This window comes from Oreochromis niloticus, linkage group LG11, assembly GCF_001858045.2.
Source record: "Oreochromis niloticus isolate F11D_XX linkage group LG11, O_niloticus_UMD_NMBU, whole genome shotgun sequence".
In the NCBI taxonomy this organism is placed as follows: Eukaryota; Metazoa; Chordata; class Actinopteri; order Cichliformes; family Cichlidae; genus Oreochromis; species Oreochromis niloticus.
The window spans coordinates 34,497,045-34,516,123 of record NC_031976.2 but is presented as its reverse complement, the minus strand read 5'-3'; the positions used below and the strand labels follow the sequence as shown (position 1 = coordinate 34,516,123).

The 19,079-nt window shown below is 38.6% G+C and overlaps 1 protein-coding gene across 1 annotated transcript in view; it reads right to left on the bottom strand.

Moving 5' to 3' along the window:
* The window catches only part of syngap1b (synaptic Ras GTPase activating protein 1b), a 175,166-nt gene that overhangs the window by 90,483 nt on the left and 65,604 nt on the right, over positions 1 to 19,079 (bottom strand). Inside the window, 1 exon segment of the mRNA XM_025911552.1 lies at positions 16,694 to 16,799. Within this exon segment, the coding sequence (XP_025767337.1) occupies positions 16,694 to 16,799 (106 nt within the window).

The window sequence follows — 19,079 nt, the reverse complement described above, 5'->3', positions numbered from 1 at the left end:
AAACTAAAAGCCCCACAACTGCTTCAAACATCTCAAAATCCTGTTTTGTGCATAACATAAAAATACATGTTTTCATCACATATCAACACTAATTCCCAAAAAAAACCCACAAAGACCAAACGAAGTTTGGCAATGTTTCATTTGGATTTAAATGCTCACCTGTCACTTTAGTAGGTAAACCATGGTAGTACTGCACTGGACCCTCATTTGCTTTCAGAGCTGCCTCAGTGCTATTGACAGGATACCATCCTGCAGTTTCTGCAGATTTGACAGTGAATCTCCCGTTACATCTCATCCAAAGATGCTCTGTTGGACTGAGATCTGGTGACTGTGTAGGCCATGTGAGTACAGCAAACTCATTATCATGTTCAAGAAACCAATTTGAGAAGATTTGAGCTTTGTGACATGACACAGTACCCCAGGGCCATCAGAAGATGGGTACTCTGGTCATAAAGGGATGGATATGGTCAACTGTGGCATTTAAACAGTGCTTAGTTGGTATTATAAGGGGTCCAAAGTTTGCCAAGTAAATATCCACAGCATGCACCACCACCAGCCTGAAACTGGTACACAGCAGGATGAATCCATGCTTTCATAATATTTATGCCAAATTCTGATGTTACCATACAATCAGGGAACATTTCTACAGTCTTTAGTTGTAAAATATTGGTAAGTCCATGTGAGCTATGTTGTCTTAGTTTCTTGTTCTTAGATGGGAGGCGTGGCAGCAGACTGGTGTGGTCTCCTGCTGTCTGCTTCCAGGTTCAATGTGCTGTCCATTCACAGAGTTATTTTTGCCATCCTACCAAGTCGAAGCTTTCTGGCCAATCTCCTCTGACCTCTGGCATCAACAAGGCATTTTCTTCCAGTGAACTGCTGCTCACTGGATATTTTCTCTTTTTCAGACCATCCTCTGTAAGCCTCAGAGATGATTGTTGGACAGGTGTACCTAACAAAGTTGCTGCCGAGTGTATATCAGGTTCCATAGACGACAACAAAAAGCCCATGTCAGATTTGTCATTTACCAGAAAGTAGTAAATTTGTAATTAAATATAATATACCCTGGCACTAAGCCCCCTGTCCACTGACTTAACTGATAACATTTTGACCAGTCTGGGCATCCTGAGGCAAAACAGGATTATGGATCTTTAAAAGATTTTTGTATTTTTTGACGGAATTCTAAGATGTAACTGGCTACAGTGCCGAAAGGAACAAAACTGAATATTCATTACTTATTTATTTTAATGTTCTATGGACCCCCTATGGGCTGTGCCCTTTGTAAAGTCAGAAGTGAATATGATTATGACTTTCTAAATATCACAACCATTTTGCTTCAGACTTTCTCTTGAAATGTTTGTGCGTGTGTATATACTGCAGACACAGCGGTAGGCATGCCGATGCACTGTATGGAGCAAGGGAGGAAAAGCACATGCATGTTTACAGTCACATAAAACTGGTATGTAGGTGGTGTACTACTGAATGACTTTAGAACCACTGTGGAAAATATCTCTGGTCATGTTTTTTAAGTTGAATTACATAGTGTGAGTAGACGAGTACTGAGAACAGCTTCACATTTTTACTGACAATATTAAAAATGATGTCATTAAGAGTATTTTTTACATAAGATGCAAAGATTCTGGTCAAATTTTTTATTTGGATTGGTGAAAACTGGACAATTTTCTCTTTTCTCACTTTGATTTGAATTACTATTTAATTATTTTTTCACTTCAATTCAGTACTTTATACTTGCTTCAGAGCTAGTTGCTAGCTAGACTTTCATTTGCATCACGTTGGTAATAAGGAGTTAAAGATGATTCACATTAGTGGAAACAGAACCAATTGTAGTCCACCAGTCATGGCTGCAGCTTTTTGGCTAGTCTAACAACACTGATTCACCTCAAGGTCTATTTTTGTGAACATGATGATGTATACAGATATTTTGTTGCACTTCTCGATGCAGTGCATCGTCAATTTCAGGTCTGTGGAATTGGCGCAAACTTGAATTCTTGGTAAAAGCCAGCAGGGGGCGACGACTTTGGTTGCAAAAAAATATTTTTGATTTTAAAGAAGAAAATGACTTTGCTGAGGTTTTTTTTGTGCAAATATTTTTCTGTTGGATTTATACACTTTATTGCTAGTTTCTCATCCTATGGTTACCAATAAAGTAAAAAAGGATGATAAAGCATCCTATGTTGAAGTGTGTGAGTATGCAGAGTGCAATTACAAAACACTAAGAACTACTCAGCTCAATACTTCTTGCAAGGACTTCACTAAACAATAGTTGACGGTATGGTGGCCATTTTATATATACAGTGTATCATGCTGTGGTGAGCTGATTTTTAAATCTCATTAAATGATTTCACAGTTACTACTTTTGAATTGTAACACAAACACTCTTGTTCGTCTCGTTCCCCTAACACTTAGGATCGACTTCTATATCCCGAGTAGCCAGGAAAAAGGCTGAGTGACAGTCAGAAGGAGGCAATGTTCACCAGTAACCAGTTTCCATTTCACACAGATTTTCCCCAGTCAGCTGCACACTGGCTGAGAAACAAATTCGAGTCTTTAGTATCCAAATATCAAAAATAGGGCATTGTAGGTTCTCAGAAACACATTCTGTTCTTGGAACAAGAGCGGGCAACAATAGATCTTACTTGAAAATGCAAGCTGAGGATAAATATAAACACAGAATGATTGTTATTCACATCCACTGAACTAACACCTGATTACAGCAACTAGGGTTCACAAAAATTAATGATGTGTTACTTGCAACATCAATTTCAGACCCTGGACTTTTTCTCTGCCTGATTTCACTAATGCTAACTTGTAGCCATGTGACGTCGTCAACTGCTGGCTTTCTAAAGGGTACCTAATCGTCTTCTACATGGATAACTGGAAAACATTCTGGGGAAATTCTGGTCTTATTAGAAGACAGTGAATTCATCCCACTTTGGGTAGCAGAGCTCTTACATACATAAATAATGCTGAGTGCATGTCAATCTAGAATTGAAATCGGGAGTTGCAGTGCTACATACTGCAAAGCTGCAGGTTCACTGCAGCTATAACACTCCTGTGTATGCTCATAGGAATAACAGAACAAAATAATAAGACAGGTAATACTAAAAATCAGATCTCTATTCCAGATCTATGTTGGTAAAAGATTTGATAACTGATCAACAGATTTATGTGTTTTGTCTCATAGAAACTTGGTTGCAGCAGGGGGTTGAATATGTCCGTCTGAATGAATCAGCCCCCTGAGTCAGAGTAATTGTCACAATTCAAGTGGAAGCAATCTGACACTTAAGCATATTAATCAGCCCATGTGGGGACGTAACAGATGTAAACTTGGAAAAAACTGGTTTGAAAATTTTACTCTAACTCTTTCAAACCCAAAATGGAAAAATCTGCTGTTTTTACTGATGGGATCCTTACTCACAATATTTATCTGAAAGAAACATTTGGTGACACACAGACATGTCTTCAAAAATACAAAGGCCTGGGTGACATCTTATTTTTCTATATCTATATTCAAAATTCAGGCAATTTGACAGTTAAGAATTTCAGAAACACTAGGTGTGTCTAAACTTACATACTTACTGAAAAAGCCTTCGCTTGATTAAAAATGCTGCTGCGGGAGTACTGACAGAAAGACAGAGCATATTTCTCCTATTTTGGCTTTTAATCAAAAGTAGAAAAGTAGAATGGGAGGCAGAGCCTTCAGTTTTCAGACTCTTCTGTGGAACCTGCAGTTTGGATTCAGGAGGCAGACACTATCTCTTCTTTTAATATTAGACTTTCCCTTTTTTAGGGCTGGATCAGCTGACCCTGAATCCTGCCCTATTTATGTTGATGCACTGAGTCTTTCTTCTTCACACACCATTTTCACTCTCCATGAGTTTATACACCACTCTGCATTTAATCACTTAATAATACTCTGGCTCTATTTAACAGTGTGTCTTGGTCAGGGGTGGAATGAGGGAGATTCCTTCCTGTTGAGAGGGAGTTTGTCCTTCCTACTATCACCAAGTGCTTGGGCAGACATGGTTTATGATTGTTGGGGTTTTTCTGGTTTATTGCAGGGTCTTTCCTTGCAAGAAAAATGCCTTGGCACAACTGATGTTATGATTTGGAGTAGCTGTAGCTCAGGAGGTAGTGCAGGGCATCAACTAATCAGAAGGGTGGTGGTTTGATCCCTGGCTGCTTCAGTCTGTATGCCAAATACCCTTGGGCAAGATACTAACTCCAAGATGCTGCATCAGAGTGTCAATGTTACATAGAAAGTACTTATGTAGAAAAAAAACAGAAAAAAAGTGGTGAATAGGGCAAGTTGTATAAACCGCTTTGAGTGTTCAGGAGCTGAAAAGCATTAGATAAGAACAAGCCCATTTAGCATTTGGCACTAGAGACTTGAAGTGGACTGAATTGTGCTGATCTTACTCAGGATGGTATTTCTCTCCTATATTAAATGTAATAAACTTTCAAGTCATTTTTGAGAAAGATATGTCCTTTAACTCAAACACTGAACAAATGTCTGCCCTCTGTCTCAGAGTGGTGCTGGAAGACTATTCCATGCATTTGTCATTTCAAAGATGGACTCCTATAATTTCTTGCTCTCAGGATGTCCCAGTGGTTCTGTAAAAAAAGCCTCCAGTGGATCCACAATGCTACAGCAATAGTGACTATAATTCTCCATATTAGCTTCTCATCACAGACTTCCTGTAAAACTCTGAACAGAATTTAAAATCCTCTTGCTCACATATGAAACCATTAATGGGCTAGCTCCATGATATTTTAAAGACCTCATAGTAGCATATTATCCCAATAAAGCTGACTGCAGGCAGAGTGCAGGATTACTTGTTTTTCTAAACTTTCCAAATGTACAATCTGAAGCAGGGCCTTGAGCTTTCATCCTGTGAAACTCAGGCAGGCAAGCATTCAAAATTTAAAGCGTACCTGTTATGCTCAGTGCCGACTCCACAGTTTTGCTTTTCTTTTACTATTCTTCTGTTATATCTTTGCATGATTTTTGCAGAGTTAAAAGTAGTCTTTATTTTTCCTACACTCGACCTTGCAGTCCCTCAGGTCATCCACTGTTGAAAACAAGCTTCTTAAGTTTATTTTTCAAACCTTTTTTCCCAAAGGTTTGAAAAGCAGAGCCAGAGCTCTGTGCCTGAGATGGCCAGATTAGGGATATCTGCTATCACTGACATCATACAGATTCAAGTACAAAAAACTGCATTTGAGTCTCTCTGTCTCCAACAGTGTAACACTATATACGAGAGAGCACAAGTATAATACGTCCCCTAAAAAAATTGGGTTTGTGATAAACCATCCTCAGGCTTCTGAAAGATCCCCCATGATGCAGATCTCCTCACTCTATGTTAATTTGTATGCCACTACTGTCATTAGCTTTGTGTTTTGTGTCTCTGTAGTTTGTGCTGTTTCCTCTCTCCCCTCTTGCTTCCTATATCTATCTGCGCATCACTGGTGTCGGAGACTCGTGATCCTCAATTGTGGTTACTTCCCCTCCAACATGCTGAGTGTTCAATGTTGCATTGTTTGTTGTCTCTATATGTGCTTTTATTCTTTTTTCCCCTCTTTCCCCTCGACCGAGTCATTCACAACAGATAGCTGCCCTTATTGCACCGCGTTCTATTGACCGTTTCTTCCTGTTGAAAAGGATTTTTCTTTCTCGCCCACTGTCACCAAGTCCTTGCTCAAAGAGAATCGCTGGATTTCCAGGCACAGCATTGCGGTGTGCCCAGAGATGATTGCTGTTGTGAATTTGCATTATACAAATAAAACCTTGAAAAATACTTTTTAAAAACACACAAAATGCCACCTGACACCAATTCATAACACTCTTTGTGTGCTTATTTTACCCCCTTAGCACACATTAATGCATATATTTGATATCCCCGGTTGAGAATCACTGATGTAGATCATAAGTATTTCATTGACTTTCACATCAGTCATGTGCTGTGAAGCTCAGTGAGTGAAGTCTGGCTCTCACTGCTTTAAACTGTCAGCATGTCATCACCAAAGCCACCGAGACACATGCAGAAAAAACTATGAATTTGCATACTATGTATGAGATCATATACTTACACAGATACTTTACACTAATGGTGTTTTTAACCAGAACATATCAAACACTTGTGAAAGACAGGTTGACAGATTTAAAGTCAGGATTTTTAAATCTGTTTCAAGAACCTTGAACTAAAGTAGAGTGTAACCCTTTAACGGAGCCTCAAAATCCTCTCATCATCACATGGCAGATAGAAGGTGGCCATGTGTGTGTGTGTGTGTGTGTGTGTGTGTGTGTGTGTGTGTGTGTGTGTGTGTGTGTAAGCTGAGTACCACACCTGAAGCTGGCTAAGAACTACAGCACTGCAGAGATGAAACCCTCTTGCGTGCAGACCTGGTGTCCAGCTGTCACTCAAAATAAGGCTTGGCTTGCTAGCTTTATCTTGCTTTTTCCACTTTATGCATGTTGTTAAGAGATGATAATATAGCTGACCGTTATATCACACCAACCCACGGGATATATCACTCAGACAGACATTTCATGTTATATAATCATTCCATTTACATGTTGTTTTGCATAGAAATCCTGATGCATGGCGTTCTTATAAGAGCCCTGTTGTGAGCAAACACGCTGAAGAAAGAAAGAATGCAGAGCTGATCGTCAGTCAGGTGGTAAGAAGGTTAAAAAAAAAGCTTTCTTCCTTTTTAAACTGTTTTCTAATAATGTCAGACCAACCTGATATTGTTGCATCAGACTGACAGTAATCACACATCCAAACAAACAATCTGCAGCTGCGACATAAGTAAACAAATCAACTAACGGTTACATATATTTATCAGAAAACTACTCAAAAACAAATTTTCTGTAGTAAGCCACTGGAGTCTAAATGCTTCAGCTTTTGATTTGTATGGTTTAAAAAAAAGCTAAACCTATTAATGCATTGCTCAAAAATGAAAGGAATACTGAGAAAACACATCAGATCTCAACTGAAAAAAATCATGCTGGATATCTTTACTGATATGGACTCGATAACATGTTAGGAACACAAGGATGACACATAGTTTAATAGAAATTAAAATTATCAACATATAAAGGGCTGAATTCAAAGACATCCCAAAAGTAACAGTGAAAATAATGATGTGGCAGTCTCATTCATTTTGCTGAAATTTCATTGCACTAATTTAAAATGCTACTCCGTACTTTGTGTGATCCCATGTGCTCATATGCATACCTGACAACACTGGGGCATGCTCCCAATGAGACAGCAGATGATGTCCTGGGGAATCACCTTCCAGATCTGGACCGGGGCATCACTGAGCTCCTGGACACTCTGAGGTGCAACCTGGCTGGGTTGGATGGACTGAAACATAATGTCCCAGAGGCAGTCTACTGGATTTGGGTTAGGTAAGCATGGAGGCAATCATTGGCATCCCTTCTCCTCTAGGAACTGCCTGCATACTCTCACCACATGAGGCCAGGCATTGGTAAGCACCAGGAGGAAGCCTGGACCCAGCTCTTCTAGAGTAACTGCCTGTCTCCTGCAATCTGCTCCATGCTCCCGAAACCATGCTTGGAGACACAGCAAACCTTGCTTGGGAAACATGCCTGGTAATTTCATGTATCAATGCACATCCTGGAAGGGGTCGGACTACCTGTACAACCTCTGTAGGGTCCAGCTATTGTGTCATGCTACCAGTTATGATGCAATCATAGCCAAACGGACAGTCCTAAAAGATGAGGTGGGAGAAAAGTCTGTGGGCTCCACCTGTAAAACCATTCCTGTTTTAGGTGTTGTGTCATTGTTGCCCCTCTAGTGCATTTGTTATTAATTTCATGAACACCAAAGCAGCTAAAAATGTACCAGAGGTGGTTACCTCTGGTACTAAACTGACCAGATCAATATTCCAGAAGTTTGATGACTTGATGCTGTACTCTGACTAAAAAGTGTTGCTTTTGCATTGTAGATTCAAGACAGGTGTAGAGTCAAACCTCAAAACAGTAACCTCACATGTGCTTCTATAGATACTGAAATCAGGGCTGAGCATTTGACGATGTCTGGAGACTGAATACTCGTGCAGTAGCAACCTCAGTCTGCACATACTGAAGTTTTGTCATCTTTGTCAGCTTTGCCATCCATTTATTGTATTCAAAAAGAAATAAGACTAGTGCTTGAGACTATAACCTCCTTTGAGAACGTGAAGGTCACAGGTCAAGTAAAGGCCTATGTCAATTTCCCACAGGTTTCTATACAATTGGTTTTTTTCTGCATTTAGAGGAAGTGCCCCCGATGGCCCTGCAGAAGAATGCAGGTTTAAAATACTTCCACACTGGCTTCATTTTTCAGACCTGGAAGCTACACATCCATATTTTACATGCAGTCTAAATTTGCAACTCATCCTGTTGTGGATGCTGAATGCCTGAATCAACTTTCAAGGCACTTCATCCAATAATAATACAAAGATATTTCAATCTGAGCCAAAGCTTTGGATCGACTACCTAACAGAGCCATCATTGCCGCAGAGCCACACTGCTTTCTTGGCTAAAAACATCAAAAAGAGGCAGTCAGACATCCCATTTGTGGTGGACTTTTAGAATGAAGCGTTTAGGCTTATTTGGGTCCAGGTTTTCATTCATTCCATTCACTCATTATAAGCTATTATCAAACACATCATAATGTATTATATTTGGCACTCATAAACACACACCGTATAAAAATGAAAACACCAGAAATGCAGATATTAATTTTCCACATTAGATACAATCAGTCTGGTTCTGCTTCAATTTAATGATGGAGACAAACTTTAAATGTGAACACAAGTGTCATTATTACAAAGTCTGATTTTAATTTCCTTATTACCGGTTAGCCTTTGGTCTGGTTCAGTCAAACAGCTTACAAGAGCTATGTTTGTTTTTCAGCATTTTAAGCATGACAATGAATCTTGATTTTTATACATAAAATATGCAATTCTGTGCAGTATTCAGGACACAAAACAGCTTTTCGCAAAGTGCAGAATTACCCAGTGTGTTGACACTACCTGGTGGATAAGCAGCTTTTAGAGGTGCAGTACTCACATTTAGGGGGCCTCTATGTCCATGTCCATCAAACAGCAACCACAGCAGAGTAGGAAACCATTTGTATTCATTCACGGTTCCAGAAGCAAGACAGCCAGATGATTCAGCAAATCTCTCCAAAGACAAACGCGGACTTCTTGAGGGAGGTTTGCACTTTTACCAGCTACAGAAGCACAAGGTTTGTACACGGTCTACCTGTACGTTAACACCGAAATTGCAGTTCACACTGATGCAAAAACACTTCTAATCTTATAGCGCTCTTAATGAACACTTCTGTAAAGCTTAAAACCAGCTAATTATGCCGTCCTTAATTACACTGAAGGAGACTGTAAATTTTTTGTGATCACACTAACAGAATAAAAAGACAGATTTAAATGGTGAAATGTCAAAATGTTCCTTTTGTCAATTCTTCAGGATTCAGTTATTAAGAGAAGAGTTTTTTGTTAAGAACAAAGTTAAAATGTATTAAGTACATTTAGAGGCTGACAGCCTGTCAGACCTCTCTAAGGACCTTAAAAAGCATGACAGCAGGCTCACTTCAGGTGTGCAGGTTTTTCTTGTGTTGATGGAACAAGAGAAGAATTGCTATCTGGGGTACTTTAACTTCACATTAAGGATGCAGATTTAAAGGTCAGCTGTAGCAAAGTGTCCCAAATCAAGGCTCGGCCTAAAAGAATACAAGACCCTCTCATTTAACCATAAGAAACCAGAAATAAGTAAATTCACAGTCTGTGAGATAAGCAGTCTAAAGTTAGGTGCACGGTCACCTGGGATGCAACATCAGATTTCATGCCTTCTTTCTTTTTTTATTGGTTTCATAACAGGTAAAAAAAAAAAGTTGGCTTATAGATTTATTAAGCTTAATGTTGTAAACGCTACTTTCTACTGCTCCCTTATTCACAAGAGGTCACCACAGAAGGTCACTCTGCATGTTTACACCAGATGGCCTTCCTGACACAACCCCAAAGGGATTCATGTCATCTTGTGGGACCAAACCAGGGAATTGTATAGGTATATCCAACTTGTATATGATTGAAAGACAGCATTAAAAGGTGTGCAGCTTTTTTTAATGTCTTCAAATGAAGACAAGTTAATCAAAGAGGAAAAAGTGTCACATCCACAGACGATTGCACATCCACAGAACCAGCTGTGCAATCACCTGTACAAGCAAAACCTATTTGGCTGATGGAGATCTATTTAAATGGTTGACAGCAAAACACAGATAAACAACATTATTTTTCTACTGCTTTGTTTCCCTTTGAAGATTACAACACGATTGAAAACCATATTCTTAGATTTTTAGATCTTAATGCCCAAGATATTAAATTTTCCCGTGTTCCCCAGGCCCCAGATTAAACTCAGATTAAACAACTAAACCGAACTCGTACACCCATCACACCCACTGCCTTACCCAACCCAACTCTATTATGCGAGTTATGTGTAATAGACAAATAAAAACATAGATAAAGAGAAATAGAATAGTGACATACTTATTAAAAAAAAAAGCATATTGCCAAATTGTCATTTCGAGATGCTTTGACTCAGAAACATCTGGAATGCCAGGATATGTTGCACGTATAGTTTACAATACAATATTACAATGTTACTTTTCGGTGAGGTAAACTTTCGCAGGTGTTGTATTAAATTTACTTTTCATTTCATGTGTTTTAGGTATTTTTTCAAAAATTAAATATTTGAATAATTTTGTATAGACCCATTTCCAGAGCCATACAAAAAGGTGAATAGTGAAAGAAAGTGTAGCAGCTTTTATCCTGCAACATGAAAACCATATTATTCCATCTTCAGCTGAATCACCCAACAGTGATTTAGAGATGACATGAAGATGTTATGTTTATTTCAAAGATGGGGAGAAAACATGCCTCCAAACACACACACTACAGAAGTTTAGTCTTTTGAAGAAATCATCCATATTCTTTTGTCTTAATCCTCCTCGGATGACAGATTGTAATGACTCATGGTGCTCGTCTCCACACGAACAACAACTGTGAAAAGTCTAACACCTTTTTTTCTGACGTGATTTGTCTTTACTGTGTCATTGTTTCAACATCCTCTTTAGTGCGGAGGGAACACATAGCCTGTAGGCCTTGTTGAGTGGGTGAGAGAAGTGGGATGGTGTTAGGATGAGGGAGCAAGGAGGAAATGGAGTAAAGGCCATGTGGGGTGGGGATTTTACAAGTTTCATTCTGAGGTTTATGTGAAAGAAACATTTATTTGCACAGATCTGGAAAAAAAAATCCATCCGGTCCATGTATGTCTGGAATTCAGCATCTGATCTCAAATACTAGTATGAAGGTCAGGGATGGGAAAGGGCACTAAAACAATTGCTTAGCTGATCCTGCTATATCACAATGGTCTGCTAAGCTGAGATGGATAAAGGAATAAGTGAGATTTACAAGGACGAACTGAGGAGAATGGCCATATGCTTAAACCGCTGTTGGTGAAAAACCATTCAAGTGGAGTTCATAACCATTCAGCTTTGTAGTGCTGCGGTTTTTTTCTTCCTCCCCGCGGCTAAGTCATTCAGATAATAAGGTTTCTCCCAATAACAGAGCAGACTTAGATGAAGTCAATTTACAATTTGAACACAAAACATTAAAGGCCAAATTCATTAATGGGAATTATCACATCACATACTGGAGAGGTTAATAAGAGGAGGGGTGGTGCTGGATGAATGTGAGGGCGAATGCTTCCTTTCTGTTTGCCCACAATCCATCTATGTATAATACCAAAATAAAACATGGACGATTCATCATATGGAAATCAGGCAGAAAATGTCCTTGACTCATATTTAGCCTACCGGATCCCTTCCAGCTGTATATTACTAAGCTTCTTCTTCTTTAGAGGTCACCACAGCAGATCATCTCCTTCCATCCTACCCAATCCCCAGCATCCTCCTCTTTCACACCAGCCCTCTGCATGTCCTTCTTCACTACATGCATGATTCTCCTCTGTGGTTTTTCTCTTCTTCTCAATCTTCAACATCCTTTGTCCAATATATCCACTGTCCTGCCTCTGCACATGTCCAAACCATCTCAGCCTCTCTTCTCTCACTGTCTCCCAAAGCACTCAATATGAGCTCTCCCACTGATGTACTCATTTCTGATCTTGTCCCTCCTGGTCACTCCCAATGAAAATCTTAACATCTTCAACTCTGCCACCTCGGTCTCCTGTCTTTTTGCCAGTATCCCTTTCTCCAACTCATACATGATAGCAGGTTGTACTACCATCTTGTAAACCTTTCTTTTCACTCTTGCTGCCATCCTTCTGTCACAAATCACCCCTGACACTCGTCTCCACCCTGCCTGCACTCTCTTCTTCACCTCTCTTCTGCACTGTCCGTTGGTTTGGATGGTTGACCCCAGGTATTTAAACTCATACACCTTCACTACCTCTACTTCTTACAGCATCACTGTTCAACAATCTTTTTAAACCACTTTTTAGTTATCAATTCTATTTCTTCTTATTATTTTAAAGTGTCAACATATCATTGATATAATATCAACAATTATCATATCACTTTTAACATCAGCCATAGAAAATTAGGTACTGTGAGCCTACTACATGTGTTTATTGCAGATGTATCAAAAAATGTAATTATATCTATATATTGTGTCTTATATCAGATAGTATTACATGATACTAAAATGTCATCAGTGTCAAGCATCATACATGCAGACATTCAATACTAATACATATTTTTTTCTTATATAATTAATAGCACAAAGAAAGAAATTAAACAAGAACAGTTTTTTCTAGCTAAGAAAAATTATGTTCCCCAGTCACAATCACATAATGCTAATTAGCAACTATATTTACATAAAATGCTTATGCTGTACCATAATTATCCAGCAAAGTTAATGCCTTCATTATATGTTAATTACCTGCTCAACTTAAAAAGTATTGAGAAGTGAATTAGAAGGAGAAAAGTAATGTATCTGCATCACTTCATGTTTTGCTCCAGAAAATCCCCAAAAGCTGCTGATCTACTGTGTCTTTGACTTATCATCAGCACAGTCCAGTATCTTCCATCTGTTTGTGTCACTACATCAGGCTTCCAGCTGGGATTGTTGTCATGAGCCTCCATTCATAAATATCTTCTAAAAAATGGAGGCTTTTTGGCCCTGTGATGAACAGCGAGTCCAGGTTGATGTATTAGTGTTGTCACAAGCACATGAATTGGTGATAAGAAGCTGCTCCAGCTTCAGTATCTGCAGTTTAAATTTTCCTTCCTATTGAAAAATATCTCTGAACTCTCCGTCTTGTTTTGAATCCACTGAAGATGACGACATCGTGCCTTTCAAATATGTGAAAAGGCACATTCATTCATCATTTTGAAGGTCCTAAAACATTCAGAAATATGTTCAATGAATATACTAAATGCACACTAAATTGAGTTTCCTTTTATAAGACAGAAAGATATGGCAGCAAAATGCTCATAATAACCTCTCCATTTTAATAATTTTCCATCCAAGTCAATATTTTTGTTTGGGTTGTAGTTAGGGCCCTGAATATATATATATGTACACTGTTATTGTGTCCTTGTGCTTCTAAATAGGGAAACATGGCAGCAATACTCATATTATATTGAATTTATTTTTTTCAAAAGTACACCCACATTTATGAACCTGGCAGGGATGACATCAATACACGTGGCAAATGATTTGGCCCACCTCAGTCATAGTTTGACTTTGTTAGGAAGAGTTTGATAGATCAATACCAGTCTGTTTACCAGTCTGAATCCGGTGAGACATTTCAACCATTTCAACAGATGCTATAGATTGATAAAGCTCTGATGCTAAATACAGATCAATCTAATTATTCTTAGTAATTAACCTACTTCCCAAAATATTAAACAATGCCATACATGTTTTGACAGTCTCAACAGTCTGACCCCGATACATTCAGTTTCTGAGAAAGAATGATGATTATCAGGGGTGCTTCCGCTAATAGAGGTTCTAAGAACTGAGCGAAGTGTGTGAATTAGGAGAAGCTGAAACATTTTTATTCGGTACTGACCTTATTATGATGAGTTAACAGCCAGAGTACATTTCAGAGCGGTCACTGAGTAAATCCCAGACACTGTCATGACACCTCAATTTCAGTCCACATCAGCTGAGGAATCTTGTGGTACCCTTTACAACTTGCATGTAATTGGCAAATCACAAATTGTGCAGGTTATTTAAGCTTCTTTAGTCTGCCTACAAGTTGCTTTGCAACCCACCTGGATCACAGCTACCTAGCATTCTGTGCCTGACTTAATTGGTGTCATATCTGATGTTATCTATGCTCTTTCCTGTGCTGCTGTCTTTTTACTTCTTTATGCGTATGTGTGTGAAACAGCAGGGAGGTCAGACAACAAGAACCCCAAATATGCATCGCTTCAGAGGGAAATAATAAATTAAATTCTTTTAAATTAAATTAAATTAAATTAAATGTTTTGCTGCACATGGGGGGGCTGCAGATAAAAATTACGTGTATGGCCGACTGGTGCATTTGCATGTCAAACCCAAGTGCTCATATAAACGAATGTGCTTTGTTTCTTTTTGAAGAAAATACATATAACCACTGAAAACTGCATAATGAAATGTTAGCTTTTGTTTCTAAAGCTTGGGAAGTACATCAGTTATTTATTTATCATTTTTCATAATTTATGGCTGTGTTGTCAATCTATAACAGTGTCTATAAGCACATTTGGGTTGGGCATACTATTTATATACGTTGCAATAATAAAATCAAACAAAAATCTGATTCAAAATGATAAATCGTGTTCTGCAAACAGTGTAATCTGTTGGCCAAGGAACAGCATTAGTGCAGCTCACAGCTCAAGTCAGATTCCAACTTAAATGTGAGATGGAAACATGTCCAGAATAAATAATTGGCACATTAGTATATGATGACTTAATTCACTGTGAAACCCTAATCAGCTCATTGTTTTAAGTCAGAGAATTCATAAAGTAGGTCATGTAGCTTCCTGTAGAGTATGCCTCTAACTGTGGCCTCATGACAGCCTCCATTACCTTTTTTGTGTATCTGATAATTACAAATTTCCTGGAGTCCATTAATCTGTTCTGGCACTTTGTGCTTAGGCACTACCGTCAGTTCATAACGGTGTCAGTGCACTATGGCCTGTGCCACAGCAAACTAACATATGTGAATGCATTTTTACAATACGCTTACACATAGGCAATATGAAGTGACACTGCCGTGTCAGCATATGTCAAACGGAGCAGGACCACGTCAAGTGATGTGTCACTGCTTGACCGCTTTAAGGTCAGAGAGCCACTCATATGAAAACTGAGAAAAGTATTTATCCAGTTGAATCAGCACTGTTGGGCAGCAAAGAAGCGGCAGCAATGGCCGAATCAATGATAGAGGACGTCGCAAGGGAGACCCTTAAAATAGCTGAGTGCGAGGAAGAGGTGTCGGGTGAAGGAAAAGGGAGAAACTGTGCGGGACATTTGTAGAGAGCCCAGAGAGACTGAGTCAGGCAAAATAAACAAAGGAAGGCTGCTATCAGAGGGTCAGTTTCACGGGATCCATTGAGAATTTAAGAGGACGCTACAGCAATAAAAAAGCCAAGAGGACAAGTGAAAGAAGAGTCGGAAAAGTTTAAAAGCATAAACAAAGAAACAGAAAAAGCATGACTACAGAGAAATACACATTTATCAATGGCAGAGATAGACAACAAACTCGAAAGATATGTGCGTTAATCAAGTAATCAATGCATGTATTTCATTTCAAAGCGAGGTGACTGATAAAATCAGTCAAACTGACAAGGACGAGTGAAAATCTTAAAGGAAGCAACTGCCTTCAGCTCTGATCAGATGTGACGCTTTTATCTCTGCTCAGATGCAGAGTGCTGCTGTGAGCGTTGCTAGTAACAGAGCGAGTAATGGCTCAAAGGATACCAAAAGCTTTACATCATTTTCGTTGCTATGCAACCATCCTGTTATTATAAGAAACCCAACCTAAAGTAATACAGGTGATAATGTTTTTGAAAATTATAATGGGCAACCAAAAAAAGATGTTGAATTACCGCGAGAAGCAACTGGGGCATCGACCAAAAATGGTCCGCAGAGAGCGCCTGCTCAGAAATGTGTCACTAATGGATATTTTCACATTTTTCCAAGTCTGTGTTAAAACATTAGTGGATGGCCAGAAAAATAATGAAACTAAAAAAAAAAAAGATGCCTTGCCAAAAATGATCTAATTGAAAATGATGGTAGAAAAAAATCTGCAGTACTCTTTCTGTGAAAAATGCCTTCAGCAGTGTGAGTTAAAACAAGTAGACATCACCTCAAGATTCTATATAGTATGAAATTCCTTTTTTGTTACAATTGTTCGATTGGCACAGAGAAAATACTACTTGCATTTTTCTACCTCAGACTGGTTCTCCTGCTTAAAGTTTGATGTTTTTGTAAAATATGTTTGTGAATTTCTTTTGCACCACATCACTAACACTGTCGGCGAAAATAACAAAACGCAAAATAACTGTTGGTTGGACCTTGATTAGAACCTCAATCAGAATCACAGAAAAAAAATCAGAGAAAAAAATGAAATTTGTCTGCTCACCCATCTCGGGATGGTGCCTTCCCTCAACAGGAACGCTGACTGTCCGCCGCAGCAGCTTGTTCCTGTGAGACTCTGAGCGCCTCTCGCGCATCAGCAAAGGGTGTACCTGCACAGGGAGAGCACAAGGTCAGCACACAAACTCACACTCCAGCAAAACGGCGACCTAAAGTTCTGTACAGAACAGGAAGGCACAGCTACAAACTCTCTGTCTTTCTCTTTGATGCCTATGAGGAGCCGATGTTCTTATGTATTTTGACAAACAACTGCAGTACAGTTGCACTAATAATTTTAGATTTCAGTGGCGAAATAAGTGCTTTTGGGAATCTACTGGAGCAAAAATTGCTTTCTAGACAAAACAGAAAATAGGTCTATAATGGGACTGTTTTCAAAATCATTAACAAACTCATAAACCTCTGGTGAAATCAATCAAACAGACCACATTGGCCCAAAGTGCCTTTATTATGTTTTATATGTTTTCTCTATTCCTTAGCTGGTTATATATAGATATTTTTGTACATGTCAAAACAAAGTCCAAGTTCTACCCAAAAATATCATATATCATACTAATATATAAACTAGAGGCAATTTGACACCCAAATCTGGATATTAGATGGGTTAGGAGGCTATTTTTAATTGTCCATGGGGCAGGTTTCTTAAAAAACAAATCTATCAGCCCTGGCTAACTGATCCATAACAGTCTCAGCTATGAGCAAAGCACAGCAAATATCACAGCACAAAGTTTTTTATGGACTCCTGGTATCAGAGGAACTGAAGGCTCAGCAAATTACTTTTATTTTAAGCCTTCATATTTAATATTAGCACAAAGCATGGCTAATGTGGTTAATATTACCATGTTCGCTTTGCTCTTTCTCCCGGTCTTATATTTTTTTTAAATAAAGAAGAATTCCCAGTTACAGTGCTCTTATTTACATATTTTTAGTTTTCTCATGTTTCATCAGCTGACCAACAAAAGCAAAATGAGTGAGAGCAGGTGAAATGGATCAGTTGAGAGAGGGGGTAAAAATAAGGTGCTGTGGCAATGTTCATTTTTTTAAATAATGTGTTTTTGAACATTAAAGCAAGTAAACTATTCTAATAGTGTCCCAAAATAGATGTATGAGCCTGTAAATGAGGATAATATGAGCACAGTTAATGTTGGTTAAGATGCAGCCCACAGGCTAACATTTGGATCATGTTCTCTAAAGTCTTTGCACATCACCCAACAAAAGTAAAAGAAAGAATATATTATTAAAAAAAGGAATCACTGTATATCTTCCACAGCAGTTCACTTTGTGACTGAAAACCCAAAGCAAAAAGACAAGGAAAAAAATAAAACAAACCACATTTCACACGGCTGCCACATTTGGGCCCACAGTCCCTGAATTCATAAAAGTGAGACTTGAGGGAAAATAAATGGGAGAATGTGCTGCACTAATCAGAAACCCTGGTCCTTTGGAAACATCACAGTTCCACCCAGAAAATACAGCGTATACTACACAGCACCGACCTATAAATCTTGGCTGAACACCAAAGCTAGTACATTGTTGGCAATGGGCCCCAGAACACCAAGGAAACACAAAGAAATGCCAACAGAAATCTATGATGAGACTTGACTCAAAATAACACACTGTGATGCACCAGTATGTGAAAGCTGGACTGCTGTATTAAGGTGCATTAGGTTTAGGTTGGAGTTCTTACTAAACTAGGTGATTGCTGCATTTTAGTCCCATTTCGTTGATTGGATTAATGTTTGTAGCGTTGCTTTTTGAAACCAAACAACTCATGTTTGCTCTTAAAAAGCCAGGCTTCAGCACAATCAGGCAGATATTTCAATAGACTAGTCAAAATTAACCCACTTTCTCTGCCTGACCATTACCAGACTGCAGAAAACAAAAAAGCGAGAGGTCAGGTAGCAAGCTGGAGGAGGCAAAAGGCAGAGCTCAGAGATTAGTTAATATTAAACAAAAAGACATTCAAACGGCTGTAAATTTGATAAGTTTTTGGTTAACTTAGGCACTCTAATGTGGTCCAACCAGCTCAGCTACATATTCTGCCTTAAGATATATTCGTCACCTTTGTTACTCAACTGTTTACTGTTTGAGTTGCTTCATCAGTTTTAAAAAGAATATTTCAAAAGGATTTCTTGTAAAGTTTTCTTATTTAATAAAAATACATTTTCTAGCTTTAAAGTCTTCTAGCGCTTTTTAAAAAATTAATTTTTAGGCATTTTAGCTTATTTTCGTATACTGAACTTCTGAATCGATGTTCTATTTGATTTAATTCATTGTTATTTATTCTTATGTATTGATCGGTAGCACGCTGATACAGTGGATACTGGTGTTCCCTTATAGCAAAAACGTCCTGTGTTTGGCCCCATGGCCAGCTG